Below are 22385 nucleotides of genomic sequence, written 5' to 3' on the forward strand. Positions count from 1 at the left end.
GCACAAAGGACAAAGGGGTTATTAAGCTTGTTGTGACGTGTCTGATAAAATCTCTTGTAAAAGTGTCTCTGTTCTTGATGTTATTCTTAATTTTCTGACTGGAAGAAATGATGGAAGACACAAGAGGAAGTCACTGATGCTATAATGCAATTTTCTATTCTCCAGCCAACTTACTTAGAATAATTACTTTTGTTGCAATATAACTCATTGTTGTAAGTTATAAATCCTCCCACCTAAAGAGAAAATAACTCTTTCTTCTTTTCCCCCAACATTTTTCTTCTTTTCTGAACTGATATCAAATAAAAATGGTAAGTGGCCTCACTCATTAGCTTAAACCAAATCTACAATTTCAACTTGTGTTCAGGATTCTAACTTCTCCTTAAGTGCCTAACAAAATAATTTAGCTAGCATGGGAATGGGTAATACAAGACACTGCTATATCCCTGTGTTTTCAGGGAAATCTCTGCAGAGCTTCAGTTTAGGAGTATTTTATCTTCCAGTTTGCAAATACCAAAGGATCTCAGACTAGGTTACTTCCAGGTTTGTTAAATGCCATACTTATAAGAGGCTAGAGTTTTGGCTTGAATGCTATCTGTTTTTAGCATTCAGCTCAACAGCAAAAAGAAGTGGCTCCACAGGTCTGCTGCTGCTTCTCCAAACTCAGGCCTGAAGTGTCATCTTTCTCACATTATCCATGACTTAGGCAGATGTGAAACAATGAAAGATAACTTGAGAACTTTGCTTGAAGCATTTTCAAAATGAAGGAAGAAGTGAGGGAAAGAAAGCTACCGTTTACCTCTTGCTCTGAAGGGACCCTCCCATTCTCTTAAGTGGAGAAATGGAGTTCTCTAGATTAGAAGAATATCTAATGGAGAAAATGCCTGGAGGACTGTCTGTAGCCCAAGAGTTTGATTTAGTGCTGACAGCTGCTCATCTCTTCAACCACAGGACTGCAGCAGCAGCAACAGGAGGAAAAGCTGAGCCTGCAGCAATCTTTATAGACTCTCACTGAGGCATATCAGGCTATGGACTGAAAGCAGGATGAGAGAACTGTCTTTCAGAGTCTGTTTATCTCTAACAGTTAATAGGGACATCATACTTAAAAATCAAGGTGAGCCATTTCAAGCAAGAAGCAAGCTATGGATATGAACCAAACAGTGAAGTTATTAGCCAGCAGGGGGAGATATTGGTCCATATTTGAATGCTGTAGCTGCCATGTCTCAGTAATTTAGAGGGGGAAAACGTAATACAGGAACCCTAGGGCAGTATTATTGGTATTGAAACACAGATAAAGATCAAAGTTGTACAAGAGTAACTGATGAAAACAACATATTACAAAAATAATCCCTTTTTTTGTAACAGAAGAAAAAACAAATTTATAAAATCCAAACCCAAATCCTAGGGCTCAGAGTACCATAATGTCCTTGAAATCATTCAAATACCACCCCAAAATCAGAGAAAATCCAATCAAACGGAAAACCAAACAATATTAATGCTCAAAACTCACAAACCCTTTGTAAAAACAACAATAAACTGTATGGCAGAAACAAGAGTGACAGAGGCTCAGGCAAACCCAGAGATCATTAGATACATAGCAGGTAATCCACTCCAGTTAGCACTATGACAGATTAATTTTAATCAGGATTTTATAATCATAATCCCAATGAAATAATGCGCACACACAGTATGACTTTTTCCCCCCGTTTTAAAAGCAGGTTATCTTGGACATGTCAAGGTTATGTAAAGTAAGAAAGATGTTGCGTAGGGAAATAGCTGAACAATTTGCGGGGTTCTAGAACTTGTTTCGGACTTTTATTTTATTTGTGTTGAACAGGGCGACTGTGTTTTATGGGAAGACGTCTACTATCCGTGATTCAGCAGGGAGGGAGTAACGTTTGAGACCTTGTGGATAAAATGTTGTATTTAATTTTACACCAGTAGAGAAGACGCAGAAATGTAACGGAATTATTCTCAGGGTGTGGTGAGGCGAGGAGGGAGAACTGAAAGAATAACCCCACTCTGCCTGCCCCATGAAAGAAACGGCTGAATGTTATAGAAGCGGGAGAGCTGCTGAGTAAAGAAGGGGGCGCCGCAGAGCGAACCCCTCCGCAGTTTCTTCCACCCAGCTCTTCGAAGAGCAGTACTGTTTGCAACACCTCCGAAGCGCTTTGCAGATCCCTGTCGAGTGGCTCAGAGACAGAGCAGCCTGTACACCAGATAAGGCTCAGACATTTCCTTCTGCAAACAGGGCTCGCCCCCCAGCCCTACTCTCACTCCGCTCCGCTCCTTTAACTAAACAGGGAGAGTCTCCTGCAATTCTTGAAAGCGAAGTGAGCCCTCTTTACCCGCCTGCTAAGAACTGCATGGAGTGTGAGCTTTCGGGCCAGGGCTTTAAGTTATCTGGGTGCACCAAGCCTCTGTACCCAGGGCGGCTTCTCCTTTCCAGACCCCAGTGTTGTCCCCACACACTTCGCTTTGCAAGGGGGAGCGCCCGAGCCAGGAGCTAGAACCAGAACCCTCGTGAAGAGCAGCAGCCGCCTACCCCCAATTATTGCCAAGGTTCTTGGCTCAACCAGTCTCCAGAGCAGGGAGAGGCTTGGCCTAGGAGAATAGCCCTAGCGAAGTCCTGCACAAGGATCCTAATGCTGCAAAGGCTACAGCGCCCCAGAACAGCTGATTCATCCCCCCCGTGTAATCCTGTGCATTCCTCACAACGCTGCCTACTTCACTACAGCCGCGCACCACCGCGCTACCCTCTTCCCTCGCATGCACCAACCCCAGCTCTGCGCGCCGGCAGCCGTACACATGCACCCCATCGGTCACTTCACGAGCCCGCTCCACGGGACAGACATTCTTGTACCTCGAACTCACAGCCCCACGCGGCGCTGCAGCTGCACCTCCCTTTAAGAGGCCGGGCTGCCCCGCCCCTCTCAGCCTGAGAGGCGGGGTGAAGGCGAAGGCCCCACTATTCCGTGTCGCTATTGGTCGCTAGGGTGGGGCTGGCCTTGCTGGTGCCTGCGCTGGGGAGTACAGAGAGTGGCGGGGCGGGCTGAGGCGCTGTGCAAGTTAGGCAGCTGGAGGGGAAGCGCTAAGCCGCCGGGACGGGACGGGCTGAGCCCGTGGAATTACAGTGTGGAGCCGGCAGTGCATGGGCGCGTTGAGCCCGGCGGGACCCGACAGCGGAGCCGGGAGACCCGCGGAAAGCTGGACTCCAGCCGAGGGGACCCTGAGGAGCTAATCTGGGGCGAGGCGCGGGGGGGCCCGGCTCGTAGGGACTAGCGCGTGGGGGAGAGGGGCGGATTTCTCCAGGGGAATAGCCCGTGCAGCAGAGCCTGTCTGGGGGAGCCGTCGCAGCTGCGCGGGGAGCTCTGGATGCGGGCGGAGTGAGCCCTGCTGCCGGGGGACGCCAACCTCAGGGGATGGGAGCGTGAAACCGGCTGGGAACTAGGGCAGCGGCCGGCGGGATTTACAGCACCGGGAGGATTAGCGGCTCCCCGGCCCCGGCGCCCCCGGGCGAGGGGGAAGATGGCCCTGCCGGAGGGGCTCCCCAGTCTCTGCAAGTGGCTCCTGGGCGTCCTGCTCGCCATGTGCCGGCTCGCTGCGCCGGCCAAGAACCTGGAGCCGGTGTCCTGGAGCTCGGCCAACCCCAAGTACGTGCCGCATCTTCGGGTGCCCCATCGCCGCCGCGGGCGTCTCCCCTTTCCTTTTAGCGGGGGCCGGTTCTCTGGGGCGGGGGCATGGCAGTGTGGTCTGGGCGCCTCTGTCTGGCGCAGGAACTGGCGTCCAGGGCGAGGCAATCCCTTGGCAATTCACGACAGGCTAGGGCCGTTCTGAGCCGGTTGAGCTCGCCCCGAGTCTGCGGTGCCCGCTCCTGCCCTGGTGCTCTCCCCCGGGCAAGGATCGAGCTGGGCTCGGCTGCTTAGAGTGGCAGACCAAGCTGTCATGTTCCTGCGGGTCGCCGCGCAGCCTTCCCTCCTTCCCCGGCCCTTTGAAGTGCCCGGCGAAGGCGTCTGGAGTCTCCGCTGCATCTGCTGGGGAAGCTCGTGGGAGGAGAGAGAAATTACAGAAGTTTAACGCGGCCCCGGTGCTTAAATCGGGCCCGTTGGGCTGTAACGTGGTTCGGAGTTCAGCGTTGCTCCCGCGGACTTTGCCTCCCCGTGGCCGATCCTGCCTAAAGGGCCGGCCCCATTGTGTCTGTTTTCTTCTTTCCCCCAAATACATAGCTCTGCCTAGATCCAGCGTTTAGAGAGCGGGGAAGATGACATGCACCAGGTTTTTAAATAGACTAAAATGAATATTTTATTAGCTTTTCTAGCTCTGGATAATCTAGGGTTTCATCTCTTCCACCGAAACCCATTTAGGAAACTGGCAAGGCATCCCGCTGGGGACTCCGTAGGTAACACATATACGCAGATGGACATAAATGATTTATAGGGCGAGGCGAGAGCCCGAAGTGATCACTGATGAAGCATTTTCTCTCTCTCTCTCAGATGAATTTAAACACATATTTTTACTTCTCCCTTACCCCCTCTATTAGGCTATCTGACTTGATAAAGCTAAATATATTCACTTAATCTTACCGTCCTAATAATGCATTTTCTATTCTAATCAATCATAACCTGGGGGAGATGCTCCCTGACTATGCCCTCAAAGAAGGGTGGAAAGACTGATGATATGCCCTTGCCTCTTAGAGAAATACCACAGGTCCCTTATTTAGGACAATGATAATATGAAAGGAGCATGTACAATGTATTAGTAAAAGAAGATTTTCTTATTTATCTAATTTGATTTTTCAGTTCATGCTGGTGGGACAGTTAATACAGTGGGAGAAGAACATCTCTTTCTCTCTCCTCCCGCCCCCCCCCCCGCCCAAATGGTTCAAGAAGTACAATATTGGAGTCCCATCTGTTTCTTTTATGCCAGTCTGTGTTCAGTCCCAAGCTCTAGGCATTACTTTTCTACAGGAGAATATTCCAGTTTTTGGATGTGCCCAATTAAAGTGGTGTAGAAATATTGTATTTTTAAATCTTGCATCTCACTTAATTGCTGCTGTTCAAATATTTTTGTGGGAGCGTCTCTTTTCTTTCACGAGGATTCCCTGGCTGCATTTAAAACATTACCTAAATTGTTCCTTCTTTTTGCAGTCTTATGACCACACTTTCACAAGATTTCCCCCATTTTTTTCTCCCCCACCTCCTTTTCCTCAGGGGAAATCGGTGTTGGCAAAAGTGGCGTGGCAGTGGGGTAAATTTCTTTTTATTTGTCATGCAGACTTTTCTCCAGATCTTTGAACCTTTAAGTGTATTATGATTTTGTCCATTCTATTCAGAAATATTCTATTTTAATGGCTCACAAGGGATTTCAAGTTGAATTTGGATTCCAAATTTTAGTGCCCCTCTTTTGCCAGTTACTTGTAAAATGTAATAGCTATATTTGGAGATTGGGTTTTTTTTTTGCTTGTTAAAAATAGGTTACTGAGAATCTTACTACTTAAGCTGTAGATATTGGTCTGGAATTGCCAGCAGATGGCTTTCAATTCACATGTTTTGTGAAAACTTGGGCTAGAGGCAAAAGAACTGGAGGTTAATATATCAAAACCTCATCACATCTCTGTCAGTTTATGCCAAAACAATGTTCCCTTTGCACAAAAAATTGGGTGAGAACTTTTCTTTTTTTTTTAATGTGTGAACTTACAACTTTCTGGCTGCTTTTGCAGATACAGATGAGATCTTGGAATGTGTATCAAGTTATTTGCAGTCTTAACAAGACTTCAGTTTTATTGCGAACAGGATTTCTGTTGATATCTTTATTAGATCACCTAAAAGTAATCTATGCTTTTTACCCTGGCTTTAGAACTGCACAGATTGCCTCTCCATTGTGCTAGGTTCTGATTGACTCTAGGCCCACTCTCCATTTTTTCTTCTTCTTCCCCTACTGTGCTAGTCTGTAAAGGATTTTTTAACACATTTTGACCAATGAGCAAATATTAAAAACTGGCCCCTGGTTTCTACCATTTACCTGAACTCTGCAAGCTGGTGCCAGGGAGACCTCTGCCTGCAATTCACATTCCCATTGACTCCAGGAGCCAGCATCCAGGGATATCAACTGGCTTCACAAGAGAAGTTTGTAAACTTTGGTGCCAGCCTTTATTTAATAATGCCTCTGGCTGGCACCTAGTAGCACATACCGTCTTTAGGTGATCTAGGATACACAGACATGGTAAACACTTTACACCTAGTTGTAGAAATATTACTCTTTATATGTACTTTAATAAAATACCAGATATGCTCATCTGCCTGCTTCTTTGGAGCAGATCCTCAAATTGTCCTTGATTCTAAAATGGCTTGGAAGTACTATTTTCTGAGTCAAAAGCTGGTCTTCCTTTGCTCCTGGCAAATTTGTTGTTGCCTGTTTGTTTTACCTGGTGTAAAGTGGTGGGGACTTTCCTATCTGTTTCTGTAAATGTCTTTGTTTGGAAACGTTTGTTGTTCAGAACCTAATGGAACATGTTGCCTCTTTGTAAATTGTTTTTCATTTATATTTAAGGCACCCAGAGGCTGTTAGACATGAGTTGCCCGTAAATTAAAGATTGTTAATAGTTCTGTCTTACCAGTTCAGTACTGGTGTACTTTGATATGGAAAGGCTGGTACGGCTTGTTAAAAAAAAGTAGATATTTTTTGAAGATTTCTGAGAGGAAGGAATCTTTCTTGCATTAAAACATGAACAGAGACGTAAATCTTTGCTTCTACATCCCCGGTTTCTGAAATCTAATAGTACTGATTCTGTTACCAGAAAAGCTTTTGAAACAACCAGAATTTAAACAACCCTTATCTTCAGGGTAGGGTGACGGGGAAGATTTAAGCACTTCCTTTAAATCCTACTTTATATATCTGATGGGATTCCAGCATTCACTCCTTTTTCCCTCAAGTCCTTATTGTAACGTGGCATTTACAACTTCATGTAGAATACGTTTGGTAGAATCCCAGAACAATTGTGCTCTTAACTTAAAAATATTAATGATGAAAGTTACTTTTTCAGCATGTGCTTTTGGATTAGAAAGTAACTGAACGCTTTTAAAAGACGTTTAAGAACCCAACTTGGGTACTAATAACATGTAGGCATTTTGAGACCGATTACATCAGGATGTTTTTGGTAGCAGTCTTGCTGAACTTTATCTTGTAAATCAAGTTTATCTTATCCCCATCTCGTCTGAATTTAAAAAAAAAAAAGGCTTTATCTTGATAACTTTCTTTCCAAATCTCTTAACAATCAAATGAGTTTATGGCTTTTCTGGGAGAGGGAGGAAAGGGGAAAATGAAATAATATAAAACAGTTTGGACATTCTGTACAGCTGGACACTAACACTTAAACACCAATTTATGTTGCTATCAGCATGCGAATGTGGATGTAAACGCTCCCATTCTGATCCAGAGAAGTTACAAAGACTAGGAAAGAGACTTTTTCTGGCCAATAAAATCCAAGTAAATGATTGCCTCTATTAGATTCTTCCCTCTCTTCTTCCCCCCCCCCCCGCCCTTGAAGATACCGTCATGGGCCTGGAGCTCAAGAGGAGCCCCTTTCCCCAAGAAGTGACCATCTGCTTTGTAAATCTATCATGCGGGCTTTGAGGGGGATTAAAAAAAAGTAAATTGGTTCCAGAGACCACCTCAGCTTATTTAAAAAAAAAAAAAAAAAAAAAAAAAGAAAGGTGGGGAGGGAAGAGTGGCTCTAGAAATCATTTGTAACTGATTGCATTATCTTGGGAAGTCATAGGTGGATGTACCTGGCATGGGACTGATGTGAGATGCCATTTTCTTAGTGCAGAGAGCTTGCCATTCTCATTTGTGCTGGGAAGCAAAAAGAAGACTCCCTCCTTCATTATGTGATGAGTCGTCTTTTTCTGAGTTAGCTGATACCCTTGAGCTGCATTTCTGGTACTTTTCCATATCTGGGTAATGTAAAATGTTCACTTTGAGTAGACAAACCTGACTTATTAAATTGTTTTTAGTGTTAAATTGTTAATGCCTGCAAGGTTGGGAGGAGGTTTATAAATAATTACTCTGCGTGTTTGGAGTATGATATTCCTTTAATGCCCCACCCAAAAGCAAGCATATGGCAATGAATTTTCAGAGTGCCTAGCTGTCACAGGAAAACTGGTTGCCCTTGTAGTCTAAGTTGTTGCAGTACTTGCCTTAGAATGTAACACTGAAAGGTTAAATTAAAAGAATGTTTCATTGCTTATGAAGATCAATGTGTGGGTGGATTTGGAGACATCCTCTTTAGTTAAGATCCTTGTTTTCCTTCCCATACAGAAGGTTTGATGAATATGTGCAGTAGTTACCCAATGGAGGGTAATGGTCACTCCTTGATGCTTGTGGAATTTGTTTGGAGTATGGTGGAATTGCTGGTCCTACTTCAAAGTTCCCGTAGTATGGATTTCAGAAGCTAAAGTTTGTAGGAACATTTGCTTATGTAGAACCTATATCTCTGATATATTCATATTTCTGTTTCTCTTCACTTTTCTGCCAGCAGGTCTCTGGTGTCAGCAGAATTTCCCTTTTGAATAGCCAGAGTAGAGTGCAGGACTTGGGTGAGGACAAAGGCACAGCTCCATTGCCAGGCGTGTACTGGGGTCTACCAGAGTGAATAGGGAGCAGTGTTGAAAATCATTTGTTCTCCTTCCCCTCTACAAATTAACCTGCTGAAGCAGCGCCAACTAGATAGGAATTAAAGATTGGCTGGTTATTCAGTGGTGGTGAAAGGCTGAAATGAACGTGGAACTTCTGCATGATGATAGAGTTCCCACACAGAAAATGTTCAGTTTTTGGTTTTCTGTCTTCTAGTTATGGATAGGTTGAGTTTTTTGGGGTACTTGGTCTCACAGCATTTCTTCTCTGTTTTGCAAGCTTACTAGATAGAACAGATCCACCTCTATGTCTCTAGTATCACTGTAAGTTTTCTGTATAGAAGGCGGCTGTGGATACCAGTGAAGTTTATCAAATTCTGTCTAAGGCTTGGACCCTTGTGGAATATCCTCCCTTGCTCTTGTGTTTTAATACATATGTGAAAATCAAATTCCTAATTTCCAGACTCTGGTTTTTCAAGGTTTGCCACAACTAAATCTGTGGAACCCCTCTCTGGTACTTTCTTTTGGGGTTCAGGTCTCATTGGAGACGACTGGTTACCAAACAGAACACGCTACGCTTTTTAATCTTGTGTTAGAGCTTTTGATTTTTGCAAGTTCTGATCAATTAGACATGTCCCCCTTTTCACTATGTATTGCTCTCGCTAGCAAATGCAATTGAATAAACATATTTAAAAAGTGGGGTGAAACCTACATAGCCCCCATCACACTTTGCGCCCCCCAACCTAATAAAAATGAACAATTTGCTTTTTGTTACATTACAATTATTTCCTCTGTGTAGATGCATTTAAAGACCAGTCACTCACTAGGATTTTTGAAACACAAAAAATGTTTTCTCTTGTGCTTCTTGGAAACATAGAACTGCGGTGATTCCTTATCCGTTCTCTATCCAATTGCACTTAACAGTGCTTAGAATGAATACTTCTTTTTAGAAGAAAGAGTGAAAGCCTTTAAAAATATCATGTGGAATTTTCTAAGAGATACAAGGGAAAAAGGATCACACTTTAGACTGGCTGAGCTTGATAGTGTCACTTTAAAGTATGTCAGTATTTTTATGCCCTTTTCTCCCTGCATCCCGCTACTGTTCATATAAAGGATGAATTTATAATTTTATTTTTGTTACACAAGCAGGTTTCTGACTCTTCCGTGGGGTGAGAGAAGTAGCTGTGGTTACCCTTTGGAATTAAGTGGACACTATCGGGTTAAATATTGGATGTAGAAGGGGAACTTCCTTCTAGATGAACAAAATGCCCTAGCCTTTTAAATCTTTCATTTAGACACATAATTTACTTTCCACTGTGCCAAATATTTTACTTAGTTCATGTTGAGTGAGAAATGCGGAAAAATTCTTTTGTTTCTAGTCAGTTTCATTTTTGGCCTTTGCACTAGCACATATTACTGTATTTTGTATTGTGAAAAATGCAGGATAAGGATGTGTATCTGAAAAATACGATGATGATTTTGATGGGCTTGAGCTTTTAATGTGTATTCAACAGACATTTCGGACAAATTTTGACTGGATTAGTGCCCCTTTAAGTGAGCTTTGCATTGGAAGTGAGCAGAGTTGTTCTACAGGGGGCTCAATGAACCAATGTGGTTCTAATTTTATCACATCATCTCTGAAGGGGGCTCTTTGAAAACTGCTTTCTGAGTTTACAGGGGGACAAAAATTGAAGTGTGGTTTCAATGATTTAATCAGACTGTGTGTTATTTAATAGATAGTGTTTTTGATCATTGGCTGGGGTGTACTATTGTTAGACATCTTGGAGTTATGCAGAAATTCTGACTAAATCTTAAATCCCATGAGTGTAATCTTGGAGAAATATTGACCCTGGTGGGCTTCTGTGCTGAATGCTGAAAAGAAACATTCCTAATAAAATATGGTTTGGAAAATTCATTTCAGGCTGGAATTTGGCTTTCCAGAAAGCATTTTAATAGGGAGGAGAGGGAAATGGGACACATCATCCATGTAGCTTTTAAGAATTGATTATAACCTACTATGCTTTTCTTTCCCTCCCCCTGAAAATTTTACTCCTAGGCTTGCTCACTTATTAGCTTTTTGTAGCAAGAAAATTACGGCCTTAAAAAAACAAATTAAAAAAGAAAGTCTGCCAAGAACAAAAATGTCTTATCCTTTGTGGTATTTTTATTCTGTATTTAATGACATCACAGTGTCCTATTTAATTTTGTAAGCATTGGGTTTGAAGACTGGTGTCTCTCTGCTTTTTTTTAATGTCTTTTATGAGGGACAAAGTGCTTGTGGGAAAGCTGTTTTTGATGGGAGTAGTTGGCCTGGAGCTCTGCATCAGTGGGCTAACACTTGTAAGAGCAGATGTAATTTAATTACCGTACTGGGGGTGCATGAGGCGCTTCACAGTATAAGAAGTTGAGCAATATTGAATACATGCTGCTTATTTTTAATTAAAAATGTATTTTGATTGTAGAACCTTTTGAGCCTTCCTTTTGAATAAGAGTGATTCTGCTGGTAGTAGTTGGCTGTTATCTGCTGTGGTTCCTTGCTAATCTGAGTGGGGGATATCCAGATGGCAGCGTAACTGATCTTATAGCATGCATGCACCTTTAACTGGTACATCTGAAGGGTTTTTCTTAATCTCCAAAGACTGGTTGGGATTAACTGGGGCTGGGCAGCTTGAATCCTGGTTCATGTTTCCTGCTGGAATGAAAGAACTGTTCTCAAATGTGCCAGGAAGACAAGGGCGGAAAAGGGGCTTCAGAGCATTGCATGCTTTGGTTCGAATAGTTCAGATGTAAGCTTGGCCTCATGATTCTGAGCATAATGCTAGTTCAGTTTTATGCAGGGTTGTTCAAAGTGCATTTTCCAGGTTGGCTAGCTTCAATTTAAAGTGCAAGCAGAACATTGTTTGTGTGTTGTGATTATAAGGGTGCAACAGTCTACTAACTACTTTGTAGTAAATCTGCATAAATTTGTGTTCGTGCACGATGGAGGGGATTTTCATTACACTTTGCCTGTCTCTCCATTCTAGTGAGGATATGGCAAGTTTGGCATGTCTTGGCGTTATTCAGGGAAGAGATGAATAAATGTAACCTTCAATTTCGGAGAAAGAGGAAATGGCTTTCTTTCTAAGTCCTGTTTCCTTTCTCAGTGCCTTTGCCAAGAGGGAAGAAGCACCCAAGGCTCACTGAATGTCTTTAGGGAATGACTCTTCTGTTGACTTAAGAAAATTAAAAAAAAAAAAAAAAAAAGAGGTAACTGAATTTGAAGCTGCGACTGTTGCAGTAGCTGTGTAAATACCACAGAATTCTATAAAACAGATTTAATTGCTTCCTTAAAAAAGAGCTGTGATGGGGTGACTGTGAAAGGAGCTGTAGTTTCATGTAGCTAAACAGCTGCTAAAGTACCTTAAAACACGGTCTGGAATTATGACAGAATCAAAGCTTTTGTTTCTTTGGAAGAGGTTTTTTTTTTTCCCCCTCTTTCAGCGTTTCAGATGAGAGGGTCCCATTTCATATTTGATCTGAAGGAATTAGTGACTTCAATATATCCTCTACCCTTTATATTTTTTTTAAATAGACCATTTCAGATATACATGACACTTTACATAGCGGTTTAGCAAACAGAAGATGAGTCTTGTCCAAAACAGGCATAGTACAGCAGATGCAGGTAGTGTATCCGTGGAACGGTGTGTGGATACTAGCATGCATCATGTAGGCCTTTCCCGTAAGGAGACCTCATCTGCAAGAGACCTATCCTCATTGTGTTAGTTATGAAGACCAATGCTAGTATTTCAGACTGTCTAATTAAAGCTTTTTGCCCCTTTATGGGATTAATATTGAGTGGAGTTTAGAAAGTTCTCTGGTTTCAGAGTAGCAGCCGTGTTAGTCTGTATTCACAAAAAAAAAAAAAAAAAGGAGTACTAGTGGCACCTTAGAGACTAACCAATTTATCTGAGCATACAAAAGCTCATGTTCAAATAAATTGGTTAGTCTCTAAGGTGCCACTAGTACTCCTTTTCTTTTTGAGAAAGTTCTCTAAAAGTCTTTGATTATGACGGCACTATTATTCTATAGGATTTTTGTGTCTTAGGTGGGTAGTATTCTCTCAGTGTCTCCTTCAAAGGTTTCAGAGCTGCTAATATCTAGCAGAGTAGCCCTTCTACAAAGTGTTAAGAGTCAAAGAAGCCTTGGTGCTTGGAAGCAAATCTGCTTGAGAAGTGCAGGAGTCCTAGTGGAGAAACGTCTTGTACAGATCAGTAGCACATGCTATTTGGAATCTGGCAGCTGAAGCAGGGTGTGGAGAAACAAAGCTGAAATCCACTCTGTGTCTAATTAATGATTCCTTGTATAGGAGGAAACTGGAGGGAGTAGCCATCATGTCACATCTGGGCAAGGATGCAGTGATGTGGTGGTGCTTTTATTATACTTATCTTATTTCCTCTAGAAGGTTAGTGCCTTTTGGCTTTTTTTGGTCTGTTTCCCCTTTGATTAATTTCTTTTAGGCCTTGTCTACATAGGGAGGTATTCTAGATGAGCTATTCTGAATTAACTCCATGGAGTAAAAATGTTTTATTCTGAATTAATCAACCCACTCCTCAGGTTAATTTGGAATAAGGCACTTGTATTGTGGTGGGGGAAAAGCGTCTATACCTGGGGTCAATCAGGAATAGTCAATCCACTTTAAATTCTCACACTACCTTATTCTGGATTAATTTTCATGTGTAGACGAGACCTTACTAAAGTTTGTATGGCTAAGAATCTAAACTCTTTTCGAAACAAAAACAAAAAAGCCGCCTTCTGTGACCTTACGCTTGGCAGAGGTGCTCGAGTATCAGGGACTGAGTTTTAGAAGCTGAGCCTCTTTGGTCACAAGGCAGCTCCGCAAGGGTGGTCGTTTCCCACACCAATCCTTCAGGGGACTGTCCACGCTAATGGGTGCTCATTCTCTTAGTGAAGCTTTATCACTAGCTGTCTGTGTTGGTCATTACAGTTGAGACTCAGAAGTCCACAGCCTCGCATGGAGGGCAGAGTCTGCTACTTACTGGACAGCCTTAAAAGCTGTGTGTACATGAGCAGTTTTTAACATTGCCTGCTACTGCACTAGCACCAATGCAGTTCCAGCAGTAGAAGTGCTGGTCAGAGTTGCAGACAGGGCATAGATGTTTTTATCTTGCCCTGATCCCAGTGGGGCGAGACAAGGTGGTGCTGAACATCTGTCCTGTCTATGCTGACTGGCCCAGCCCCTGTGTTGCCACCAATGGAGCAAGATTTACAATTTTTTTGCATTATAGCAGCATCTGGGAGTCCCAGACAAGATCGGGCTCCTTCATGGTAGATGCTGTTCAAACACGTAGGAAGTGACTTTGGCTTTGTCTACACTGCCACTTTACAGCGCTGAAACTTTCTTGCTTAGGGGTGTGAAAAAACACCTCCCTGAGCAATGCAGGTTTCAGCACTATAACGTGGCAGTGTAGACAGTGCACCAGCACTGGGAGCTACTCCCCTTGCGGAGGTGGTTTTATTACAGCCTTGGGAGAGTTCTCTCCCAGCTCTGGAGCCACGACTACACAGCCACGTTAAAGCGCTGCCGCGACACTGCTTCAACATTGGTAGTGAAGACATACCCTTTCTCTGTCCTGAAGAGAGTGCGGTCTAAAACAAGACAAAAGAGGAGAAAAAGGAAGAGTTATCCTCTTTTTAGAGATGGGGAACTGAGAGACAGAGATTAAATGACTTGTCCATGGCCCCCGGGATGTTTGTGACAGAGCTGAGACTAGGACTCTGATTTTCTGAGTGCCTGGGCAGTGTCAGAGTCACATAGCTATTCTGCATTAAACAAAAATGCTGCTGTAAGCAAGGCTCAAGAGTTATGATGGTGGTGGCAGGTAGGGCTTTGCTTTGGTTAACGATGACTTCTCCTCAGAGCTCTCTCCATTTACTCCCCAGAGCTGGATATAGAATTATTCAGGTGTCAGCATGGCAAGGCCGCCAGGGCCCTGGAGCTGAGCAGCTGCACTTAAAAAAAAAAAAAAAAAAAAAAAAAAAAACTAGCTATTTTTAACCCTGGCTTGTCTGTTCTGCTTGGAATAACCTTTCCTGACTACAGCTTGCCCTTCACAGGTGCTCTGTCTTCTCTCTTCTCTTCCCACAGCAGTCTTGTCAGCTTTTGTCTGTGGTGCTTGCTTTGGATAGTAGCCAGGTTGTGCCATGTTGAGGAAATACCAGTCTGTGGGTGAACAAATCACTGTGTAGGCTATCAGGGTAGGGAGCTACATAAAGGCAAATATGTACAGCTTGATACTGATGAGATAAACCTGTTTTCAAATGAAGTTGTAACAAACTGGATTTCTTTTTTACTTTGCTTGCTAGCTTGTCTTTAATACCTTCAGAATAGCAAATCTACATCTGGCTCTATGTACCGTGACCCTGGCTACTGAATTGATGGCTTGTTCCCCTTCTGCAGTAAAAGATAGGGATGGGCAAAGCTTGCATATTTGTCCTACTGGTTTAAATGAAAAAGGACAAAGGAACAACTGGAAACTAATCAACCACAATTCCAGCAGGCTTCTTCCAGCATTGTAGCTGTGTGGCATGCCTGACTAATTAACAAGCAACTTATTAGAGTGCAAGATATTGACATGATAAAGCATGAACTAGATTTGTGATATTGTCATGTCAGAGTGACTGCTACTCACAAAAACCCTTATGAAATGTTAGCATGTGGTGTAGCAGTTTGAAAGGGTGTTGGAGCACCTGCTCCAGAACTGTTTTTTTCCAAGCCCTTTTTAGTTTTCCTTTTTATTTATTAGCCCCTTTCCCCCACCCTGAAATCCCAGATCTGAGATGCAGCTTTATGGGCTAGCTAGTGGCTTGCAAAACATCAGTGTAAACATCCTGAGGGATTTCAGGAGCCTGAGCTGCTCTCACCACAACTTTTCAGTTGTATTTTCTCTTCCATATTATGGAAAAAGCAGATTTGCACCAACTTGTGAAAACTAGTAACACAAGAGGATTTAAAATGTCATTCTGTCACATGATCTGCAGCTGGGATTCCCACTGACTATGGCTTGGTGGTTGCTGTTCTAGTATTGGGGAACAAACTCCTTTTTCAGCTTATTCAAGGATATAGTTACTTGGAGAGTTGTGTTTTGGGAGCTTGAATGTGGGCTCTCCTCCCTTGACTGAGGAAGTTGAATACTTTACTGAGGCAAGATACTGGGGTTTTGTATACTGGGGTTTTGTAAATCAGACTGGGTAGATTCTTAAGCCTGTATGTTGCTTGTAATGGTGGCTCTTGTGTGGTGGTGGGTTGCGGAGTGAAGGGGAAGAGGCTCAGATCTTTAGTTCGTATACTAAATATGCAGCATGCATGTATTTTCTAACAACTGGTATCAGGTCTGGACATGGTAAGATTTCTCTCTCTCCCCTATCCCCCCACCCCCTATACTAACCCTCCCACCCCAGAGTGGAGTGGGATTCTGCCCTTAATGCTTAATCACTGTAAGGAATTGGGGACAGGATGCTATACAAGCTAATCATCTCTATCCCTGGAGAATATCATTGGTAGTGAGTTTGGGGAATACATTCTTCAAGAGCAGATCAAGTGTCACCCCCTGGTGGCTGAGCTCCTAACTCAGGTGGCTGGGGAAAGGAATGGAAGAGACCGAAATGAACCTGACACATTCCTTCGCTACCTAGAGCATGTGAATGTATTTTTCCTGCTGTAAAGGGCTTTACTTCTTTTTTTTTTGTAGTGACTGAAGTTCCCTTCTTTGCAGCTTCATCTGAACCTTGGAGAATATGATCTGCACTGCTTGATTTTATTTTTTTTTAATTATGCAACAGCTTCTGGTTCAGTACTTCAGAAAAAACAAAATGTCTTTGCCGCTTATCAGCTATAAATACACTTATGCCATTAGTATTGATCACTGAATATTTGCATATTTTATTTCTCATTAAAGCTGAGAAGTCTGTTTGTGGTTGGACCCGTTAAATGTGACTGCAAGACTTTACGTTTCATTCCTTTTGCTACCGATTTCAGTATTTTAATGGGTTTCTAAAGTGTGTTTGCATGTATGGTATTGTGTGTGTGTGTGAGAGACTATTAAATGAAGACATTCAGCTCCCCGTTACAGCAGCACTGAGACAAACGAGTGCCCAATTTGGATTGCGAGAACTGAACTGAAGGATGTCTGCCTGTAAATACAGTTGCTGTAAGGGTTGGATGCAATTCCTTTGTTTAGCTTTCTTGTAGTAACCCAACTGAACACAAAGGGGAGACCTGCTGTTTTCCTACAAAGCCTTAGTATAAGTCCATTCCCCACCTGGAGTTAAGAAGCAATTTTAGATGCAGTGTTTGTGAACGTGGGATCTGTGGAATGGTGACTCTTCCCCATTAAAAAGCAGTATGATGGCTGGAGTTTTGCAAAGGGGGACCCTTGGGCTATTGTTAGGCATCTTTTGGCATTTTCAGGATTATGGGATAGTGGGCCTCTCTTTTAGGGGAGAGTGTGAGATGGTTTGTGTTGTGCAGGGGGAAATTCCCCTGGAAGCCATGGGAGGGATTAAGGCGGTACCCTGTCTACCGCCGCAAGGGCAGCATATGGAAAGGATCTGAGTGTAATATCCCAAGCTGCAGAACAGCTTTACTGAAGAGGCCACTTCAGCAGGGGACGCAGTGTGGTTAGTCCTCACCGGCTGACACATCCCAGGCCTTCCTCAGACTTGAAAGAGCTTGAGTTTGCCTTTGAATCTAAGGATTTATAGCCCTTTTAGGCCTCTCCAATAAAAGCAAGGCTCCCTTCTCAGATAGAGCCCACCATCTCCCTCCTCTAGACTCATTATCCTGGGGATTTGTGTTGCTTTCTTTCTCTTTCTCTTGCTCTGTTGTTCACAACTGCTAGTTTCTTCTTCACACGTACAGCCGAGAACTTCAGAGTACAAAAGCAGAGTCAGCAGGCGCCAGGAGACCTGCAGATAGAACTAATGTTGCCAGACCATGGCCCCCACCCCATAACTGAACACCCTCCCTACAGGCCAGCAGTCCACTGCAGAGTCAGGCTGAAGCTGCAGTGCCAGGGAATCTAACAAAGACATCTGCTCCAAGGCCATCTCTGAGCAAAGACCCAGGGGTGCAGACAGTAAGTGCCTCCTGATTTTTATACGATTATGTAAATTAAAAAGGTCCTGAATGGAGAGGGGCACAGCTTAGAATTGGCTCAAGGCCGGTTTATTTTCTGTTTGGGGGAGGGGAAAGGGAGGGGCTAGTGAGACTTTATCATCTTTGGAGAAGAATCCATCTTGCAAATGTAAAATGCAACATAAATATAGAAAGATTTTTATACTTTTCACACTGCCTCATGACTTACAGCAAACTGAAGAGACCAATGTGCTTCTGTGTCTCATTGCCCATCAGATGCCTCCTTGTATCTGTGGGTTTGGGGAAGAGTTGGAGCTGGCTTCTTGGGTGCTGACCATGCAAGGAGCCATGGATGATGCTTTCTGATGTACAGTGAGATCTAGCCCAGTCTACAGACCATATTGTCCCCAAAGCTGAATATAAAAATATCCTGATAAAATGTGTCCACTCATACAAAGAGCTTCTTTTCTGACCTCCTGCTGTTTTAGCCTTGTGCTGCCTCATCCTTTCTGTGTTACATTGAGCAGTTTGCAGTCTGCAGTCAGAGTACTGACTTGTCACTACAGAGGTCTTTAAAGCACCATGCCCACTTGGGGTGTTATATAAACTGTACAAATCCAGCTTCCAGCAAGCAGTGCGAAGCTGCTTTGGGAACAAAGGTCCAGCCTCCTGGTAGCTCTGTTCCTACTAGCGTGTTTGTTTTTCTGCAGGGTTTTCAGAACCCATCTCAAGTCTGTGATTAGTGGCCTGTGACTTTGCTTTTCATGCATCTATGGCTGTGTCTATCTTAGTGTCAGGGGTGCTGGATTACTCACTCCTCTTGGATCCCAGGGTTATTAGAGCTTACCTCTGTTTTGAATTCCTGGGCTGTAAGACAAGCTGTACCCCTCCAGGTGTCTGCAAATCTTATTACCGACCGCTTTTCGACTTGCCTTGGCTATGGTCTTTAAATTTCATCTGTTTGAGTGCTTATTTGTCTGGTTCTGAATGGCCAGGACTGTACCCTCCCGCATTCAGACCGAGGGAGTGTTCAGCTGCTCAACACATGCTGCCAGATTTATTTGGTGTCTTGTCACGCCCCTCTCTCCCCTCCCCCCCATATATATATATATACACACGCACGTTCTTGCTTAGTGCCAGCTGAAGAATTCAAAAGCTCATAGTGGTCTTGTCTCCATGCAACAGGGCGTGGGGACAGTCCGGCACGTCTTTTTGCCATTCCCCATGGTCCAAGATGCACATTATTGGGGGTACTTGTTTTGCCCTCTTGCAGCATATATCAGTGGGGTCTGTAGTCTGTCACCTCAGTGCCTAGCAATATGAGGAGAAAGCTCTTTCCACATGAGTCTCTGACTCCATTTTCTGGCCCACATGAAGCCATGTTTGCAGCATCCGTCTGATATCTTCTGTGCAGGGCTGGAATTTATATTTGGGTCTGGGCTGCAAGGAAAATCATGGATGAGTTTAAAAAAAATCTGTCTCCTGTCTTTGGTCAAGTAATAGGTACAGTTTAGATGTAATAAAATGTTAGTGCAATTCTTTGAATGTCCTCTGCTATCCTACTCCTTTCTATGTAGGAGCTGTACACCCAGGAAAGGGTGGGATGGCTCACTGGACACAGAGGGAGGGTTTAACACTGCCTCTCCCTGTGGCTACATTGCAGCTCCTGGGTTTAGCCATTGTCTCATCTGAGGCAGGTAGTGGAAGGATGTGACTTGCTCAGCCTGTCATGCTGTGTCTATGCTGTAAGCTAGAGGTGTGATTTCCCCTGTTCGTGTACACGTACCCAGCTTAGCTCTCATTGAGCTAGCATGAGTAAAAGCAGTGTAGTGGTGGTAACCAGGGCAGTGGCAGCGGAAGTGCAGCTGAGCCATGCAGAGTACATAGCCGCTGGTTTCAGGCAGGTTTGTACCCTGTAGCTCAGCCGTGCCTCCGCTACCCAAGCTGTTGCTGCTATACTGCTATTTATACTCATGCTAGCTCAGTGAGAGCTAGCCTGGGTATGTGTAATGAGCAGGAGAAATAGCCTATATTATCTGTACACATGTAGGCACTACAGACCATATCTGTTTTATATATGCATGTCAAGGCTCTAGCTGTTTAAATAGAGGTTTAGGAAAGAGTCCACAGAAAAGACCTAATGTATTACATTTTTTTTCTTAATGGGCCCTGTCGGATCGCTCAATCTGCTATACGCATTGTGCTCTCCTCCACCCTAAACTCCTGCCTTGCCGAACTTCCAACAAGCTTTTTCCACTGCTTCATGTTTCTGCTTAAGAACCAAGCCCCTTTGGAAAATTCCTTTACTTTGGAGCCTCTTGGAATCCTAATGAGGAGACAGTTTGCTCAGGGAAAGACAGAGGCTTTCATGGGCTCATTAGCCTGGCCTAAGCTGTGAAGGGGCCCAGCAGGGACTGAATGCCTGAGTATAGCGGAGGTGAGTGCATACTGCTATTGGTTGGGACATGAATGGTGGTGGGGCAATTGTGGCAGGCTCTACCCTGGGGTAGGCCAAGATGGGAGGAATGCTTTAGTAGAAGCACATCCAATGAAGAGAGAGAGGCAGCTCCTTGGGCAGGAGTGCCCTGGGCAGAAACCATTCTTCAGGCAAAGGGAGGGCAAGGGATTTCTTATGACTGGCATTTCTTCTGTAAAGCATCACTGGTGGGACTGAGTCATTTTTGACTGCTGCAGGTGCAGAGAGGCCTTTTGGGACTGCCTCCTGCAGCAACCAATGGCATCATATGGGTGTCTTGTTGAAGCTTTAGCTAGTTGCACTCTTAAGTGAATGGCCTGGTTAGTCTGGATGGCCTGGGGTCTTAAGGGCTGTTTCTAAGGAGCTGGAAAGTTCCTCCCCTCCTCAGCATCCAGCGGTATCTAATGTGCCCCAAAGACTGGAGAGAGAGGAGCAGTGCCCTGGTTTCCATCTTTTTCCTCAGAATGGGCATTTCAATTGGCTGTTTGTCTCAGGTGTAGGCATCTAGATCTCCTCCTCTTCCATCCAATTTTCCCTTCCTGGTAAAACCAGCTTCCAGTTCAAATGTCCATTTCCCCCCTGAATCTACCTAGTTTGATATGGTGTTGAGCACCTAATCGTGTTCATTGTTCTGGCCAGTTGTGGGGTATGTTACCAATCTGAGCTGCATCATGGCTTTTATTGTGAGAGGTAGGTCAGCACTTTCTAGACTTGCTTTGTACCCTGTTGTTGGTCTGCCACATGTGTTCCATTTGGGTGTCTGGCATAAGTCATGCACTCACACTGGTCATACTCCCGTTCTGCCATTGAGAATTAACCTTAAAGCAGTTCCATTCCTCTTGGGCCACAGGTTTGCCTTGTTTTTGGTGTGCTGGAGCTTCACTCCCCAATGTGCACAGGGGAGTAATAGGACTGAAATATGGCCCTTCTACCTCAAACCTCACTCCATGGGGCATACACAGTTCATCCTACGCAGGTTTTTGGCAGCTCTCACTTGCAGGGGTGTAGACTGTAAGCAGAGGGAAAATGTGGTGAGTGACAGTGTGTGAATTTTTTCTTTGCCCCAAAAGTAAACATGTTGGAATTAGGGAGCAGGTTATGTTTCTCCATTGATGAGCATCAAATATGTTTTAAATTTGACAGCAGGGAGCAAAGAGCGGGTGGGTGAAACTTTCCAGGTATTGCGTTACATTTCCCCCAAAAGGGGTCTGCTAAAGTGCTTGGGATTAAAGGAAAGCAAAGGAGAGGGAAGGCTAGCCTGCAGTGCAGCCAGGGGATGGCAGCCTCCTGCAAGGACAGGAGTGGGACTGCCTTCCTCCTCTCCTCCTGGATGAAAACTCTGTTCACTGCCTCTAGGGGTTAGGAAAACCATAGCCCCTTTTAAAAGCTCTCTAATAATAAATAGGTGCACCGACTGTGAGAGCAGTCTGCCTTTACAGGGCACATTCCTAACACGCTATGAGGCAGCATGGTTAAGGCCCTACTTAATTCACAATAATGTGGAAAATTGTGGATTCCGCAATATTAGGCTTCCACCACAGTTTTGACGGTAGGAACTCCTGCTCTCAGCCCTTCTCCAAATTACTGCAAATAATAAGGTCCATTATTATTTTTCCGTGATTTTTTTCCATGGCTCATCTGCAAGTCACCTGCAGTTTTTTGACAATCATCCCGTGTTTCAAGTAGGGCCTTAAGCATGATCTATTTGCTGGAAGCTGAGAGCCCCTGAATTTCATTCCCAGCTGTAACGTGGGCTCCCTGTGACTCTGGACAAGTTACTGCTCATCTGTGCCTCAGTTTCCCTATCTCTAAAATAGAGATTATATGGAATTGTGCTTGTCTCCCTTTAGGCTGGCTAGACCCAGAGTGACTGCTGAAAAAAATCTGCATGCTTTGCAGTGAGAAGCTACTGCATGCACTAACCAAGCTTCTCTCTTCCCACCTGAGCTTTGTACAATTTTGTGGGAGTTGTGTCCCCTTCTGGAGCTGTTCATTGAGGCACGTGCCCCTGGCAGGGGTTGGGCAGGAAAGCCCCAGGAAATGTGCATGCTTGTGAGAGCTCCTTTCTGTATAAAGTTTTGTGGTGATGGATTGAAATTGAAAAGGGGGCCTTGCTAGATTCCGCCCCTTAGAAATGGGCTTTGAGGAG

General features: G+C 44.1%; 1 protein-coding gene across 1 annotated transcript in view; it reads left to right on the plus strand.

The window, feature by feature from the left end:
• The first annotated feature begins 3028 nt into the window (after positions 1 to 3028).
• EFNB1 (ephrin B1) overlaps positions 3029 to 22385 on the plus strand; it is a 127844-nt gene continuing 108487 nt past the window's right edge. Inside the window, exon 1 of the mRNA XM_073360981.1 lies at positions 3029 to 3650. Coding sequence (XP_073217082.1) covers positions 3526 to 3650 — 125 coding nt within the window. The 5' untranslated portion in view covers positions 3029 to 3525. The remainder of the gene's footprint in view (positions 3651 to 22385) is intronic.

The sequence above is a fragment of the Lepidochelys kempii genome, chromosome 9 (genome assembly GCF_965140265.1).
Source record: "Lepidochelys kempii isolate rLepKem1 chromosome 9, rLepKem1.hap2, whole genome shotgun sequence".
In the NCBI taxonomy this organism is placed as follows: Eukaryota; Metazoa; Chordata; order Testudines; family Cheloniidae; genus Lepidochelys; species Lepidochelys kempii.